The following is a 3,847-nucleotide window of genomic DNA, read 5'->3' as shown; positions in this document are numbered from 1 at the left end:
CCCCCCGCACCCCCGTTCCTGTGCTGGCTCCATGCTGGTGTCCAGAATGAGCCAGTTCACACTCCAGAGCCAGGTGCGGGGAGAAGCGGCTCCCAAACTCCCCTGCTGATCTCCCCCTGACTCCTAGGTGTAACTTCTAAGTCAGATGACAGTCATAGGCTAACATCCCCAGCTCTGCTTGGAACTCAGGAAAGGATACTTCTGGGTAGAAGAAAGATTCTGCGGTGGGCATGGACTTGGCCACTGAAGACCCTGAGAGGACATCTTGCCCACCCTCTCCAGGCTGGGCCCTGTCTGTGCTGCCTGGAGCCGGAAGCAAAAGATTCCAGCCTTAGAATCTGCGGGGATGGAGACTCCATGAGCTTTCTTGCGTCTCATTCTAGCATTTGCCACAAATGCTGATTTCTTGCCTGAGTCATGTATATTGAAGTTTTTGCTCATTTCTTACTAGCCTTAAGAAATTGGAATTCTCTGCCTCACAAATCCCAAAGGGCTGAACATACCCCAAGCCCGTGAACAAACTTTGAGCATCTGAAGGACAAAACCCCAGCTCCCAAAGCGTTCATGAGCACCCACTTTCTGTTCAGCCTGGAAGAGAAGGAGCACTGCTGCCCTCTGGTGGTCAGACAGCAGAGCATCAAGGAGCCTCCTAAGGGAACTGGGTCGTCTTTGCTTTGTCTTTGGGACAGTAGCTTTGAGTCTTAGGTCAACGGATGTCCTTTCACTGTTCCTGGAAAATGGCAAGCTTGTTCTTGCCTCAGGGCCTTGGGCCTTGATGCTCCCTCTCCCTGGAATGTTCTTTCTCCAGCTCTCAGGTGACAGCTGCCTTCTCATTCTCTAGCCGTCAGACCAAATGCCACCTCCTCAGGGAAGCCCTCCTGGACCACTTTGTCTAAAATAGCAACTCATCCCAGCCCCTGCCACCCTATCCCATTACCCTGTTTCCCGTTGTTTATAGCACTTACCTGCTATTTGGAAGTATCTGTCTAGAGTCTGCATCCATTGCCTCTCTCCCTCACCAGATGTCGGCTCCAGGAGGGCAGGGTCCCTGTCTGTTTTGTTTGTCACTGGACTTCAATGCATTGTACATAGTAGATAAGCAAAAATACTTGTCAAAGAGGTAAATAAAGGCATATCGACAACAGCTACTAGATTTAAGCACAGTTTCTGGTCTCAAAACCACACTGTGATACAGGCAAGGCAAATATCACCCCCACAGGACAGATAAACAAATCAAGACTCAGAGATTTATGTGAGATGCCTGAGCACCCAGCAAGGAGGAATGAGCCAGGGTCCCTTGTGTCTTCTCCTGTGCTCCCTCAGTCCTCTACCCTTGAGGGAGCAGAGGGGGTCTCAGGCACGAGAGCTTCTGCCAGGAGGTGAGGCAGGCCCAGCAAGTGGGGTCCAGAGCTTTACTCCTTAGTCTGCTTGTTGAGGGAGGCTGAGCTGTGCCATTGTCCAAAGCTTTGCTTGTGGCTGAGGGGTGTGAGGTGGGAGGGGGTGAGGAAGGTCTGTCCACAGGAGGATGTAACCAGACTCCAGTCAGTGGCTGGTCTGCGGAGATACGCGTTCTGGAGCGGGAGTGTTTGAGGGGTGGACGGGTGGGGAAAGGTGAAGCCACTGTGGAAACTGTGACTTCTGCAGGGCCAGGGTTTGGCCGTGACATTCCGGGCTTCACCCAGACTCTGTCACTATACTCAGCCTGAGCCAGGGGCTGCCCTCTGACTCTGGGCTCGTCACTGGGTCAACGCAGAGCTTAGGTCCCCTGCGCGGTGCTTGGGCAGGCGGTGGGGCTGGAGGGTGATGGTTATCTGTTCTCAAGCCTGGGATGACCAGGCCTGGGGCAGGCTCTGTTTCTGGGCGTCCAGAGCAGGCGTCCGGAGGTCAGCAGCATCTGCTCCTTGACTGGTCTGGCGAGAGTTTGATGGATTCTGTGAGGTGATTCTCTAAGATGCTCTGGTACTGGGGAAGGAAAGAGAGGCCAGCATTCATGTCCTGAGGTGCAGAGAGCACCGCCCGCCCTTCATTTCTTAATGGGCCTCAGAGCCTGGGCTCTTGTTTCCTCCCCATTGTACTTCTGGGAAACTGAGGCCCAGACAGGGAAGCCACTGGTGTTCCCCACCCTCCTTCTTCCCTGTGTTCCCCCTCCAGCCTCTTGCAGGGAGCCCAGAGCAGGTCAGTGTCTGAATTAGCGGCCCAAGTCTCCTGACCTCCAGCCGTGTCCTGTAATTTTCCATTCTCCAGAGGGGACAGCTGAGGTGTCATTTGGGCTCAGGCAGAGAGGTGATGGCCACTCCTCATTTCTCCTGGAGACCTCTTCCCGCAAATATTCCAATACCCCCCAACCTCCTTTTCATTCTGCCCATCTCCCAGCTTCCCCTACTCGTGCCTGGAAAAACCCAGTCGGTCCTCTGTCCTGGCTGTGTCCAGGGAGCCCCCCCCAAAATGGACTCAATGTTAATCCTGGGCCCTTTTGCTTCTCCAGCCTCTCTTGTCCCAAAAAGGGTTCAGAGGAAGCCCCTTCTCAGTCTGCCAAGCTTCTGCCTTTCCAGCTGGCTCCACTGCTCACCAAGAGCCTGCCCCCCGACCCAGTTCAGGGGTTGGGGTGATATGGAGAGGGCCCTTCTTTAAGCAGATGGGTTCCTCGGGCTGAAGGGTTTCTTCTTCAGGGAATCCCATTTCTTCACACTGCTATGGCCTCCGCTAGTCACAGAGCTCAATCTCCTTCATGTTGCTCCCACAGCCAGTACTGTGGGTCTCGGGGTGAGTGATGAGCATTCACTTTGTGTGGAAGGGGTTTGTGCTACATTGGCGTGGACCTGAGCAGGGGCGGAGCCTCCTGTGTGTCACGCAAAACTGTCCCTGGCAGTCCATCTCAAGTGTCCTTCTCAGGGGGGCAACTTCCAGCGACAGGGGTGCTGCCACCTCCTCTCTGATTTTAATCTCCCTGGCAGCTCCCAGGCTCAGGTCAGACACCCAGCTGGCGAATGCTCGTGATCCTGGACCTCAGGAGGTGGTGTCCAGCCCTGCCTCCTGCACCTTGATGATGCTGGGCCCCCCAAATACATAAGAAGATCCCTTGACACCTCATCACTCCCTGCCATCCCCAGACTGAGCAGTAATTTAACCCGATGGCACGGAGCTCATGATGCTGAACCTGGGGTCCAGTTCCAGTCCTTCGTCATAAAGTTGATTCCTTGGGGATCCCCCATCTCTCACCCCACCCTGGTAGGATCTTGGGACCAGCAGAGCAAGTGCCGTCTGGGGTAGGTGTGAGAGATGTCCTCATTTGTTGCATGGGCAAAGCCTGAGGTTTTCATGCCAGTGTTGCCCTAATAACATCCGCACCCTCCCCGGGTCCAAGTCACCGCTGAGCTCTTTCCATTAACGACATCATTTTCACTGACAATGGCGGCATCTTATTCCTCAGATTTTCTGCAAAACCTCCAGGCCATAATTAGGTTTCTATGTCATTCTGTTCTCCAGGCCCCAGGCCTCTTGACAACTTGTGAATCTAACTGTGCAAGTAATAAAACGCTATTCCAATGCTTGCAGCATTTCCGTGGGGGTGTGACTGTGGGAGTCTGTCCCTGTCCCCTACAGTGGCCCAGTGGCCTTGCCTTAAGTCCTGCATCCTGAGGACCGTGCAAAGCTGCTGTGATTCACCGAGCAGCCACCAGCCAGCCCGCTTCCCTCCACTGGATGTGGTGATTCTGTCTTTTTCCAATTAACCCCAAAAGAACCGGGCCTCTAGGCGGTACCTCATGCTACTAGAGCTGGGCCTGACAAGCCCCAGCACGGATGGTATTGCTAACTTTTCCTCCGCTTCCCCTTCCCCTCCCCTCCC

The 3,847-nt window shown here is 54.5% G+C and overlaps 1 protein-coding gene across 2 annotated transcripts in view; it reads right to left on the bottom strand.

Moving 5' to 3' along the window:
* Window positions 1–1,107: 1,107 nt before the first annotated feature.
* Window positions 1,108–3,847, bottom strand: part of RAB7B (RAB7B, member RAS oncogene family) — a 24,331-nt gene continuing 21,591 nt past the window's right edge. The window contains exons 6-7 of one of the 2 annotated variants that reach the window (XM_011957714.1): window positions 1,839–1,962; window positions 1,108–1,755 (exon numbers count right to left, since the gene is read on the bottom strand). In XM_011957714.1, coding sequence (XP_011813104.1) covers window positions 1,885–1,962 — 78 coding nt within the window. In that variant the 3' untranslated portion in view covers window positions 1,108–1,755; window positions 1,839–1,884. Of the gene's footprint in view, window positions 1,963–3,847 lie in introns of both variants that reach the window. The other variant, XM_011957713.1, reaches the window with a different exon arrangement.

Source organism: Colobus angolensis, unplaced genomic scaffold, assembly GCF_000951035.1.
Source record: "Colobus angolensis palliatus isolate OR3802 unplaced genomic scaffold, Cang.pa_1.0 Scaffold449, whole genome shotgun sequence".
In the NCBI taxonomy this organism is placed as follows: Eukaryota; Metazoa; Chordata; class Mammalia; order Primates; family Cercopithecidae; genus Colobus; species Colobus angolensis.
This window is presented reverse-complemented; position numbering and strand designations above follow the sequence as displayed.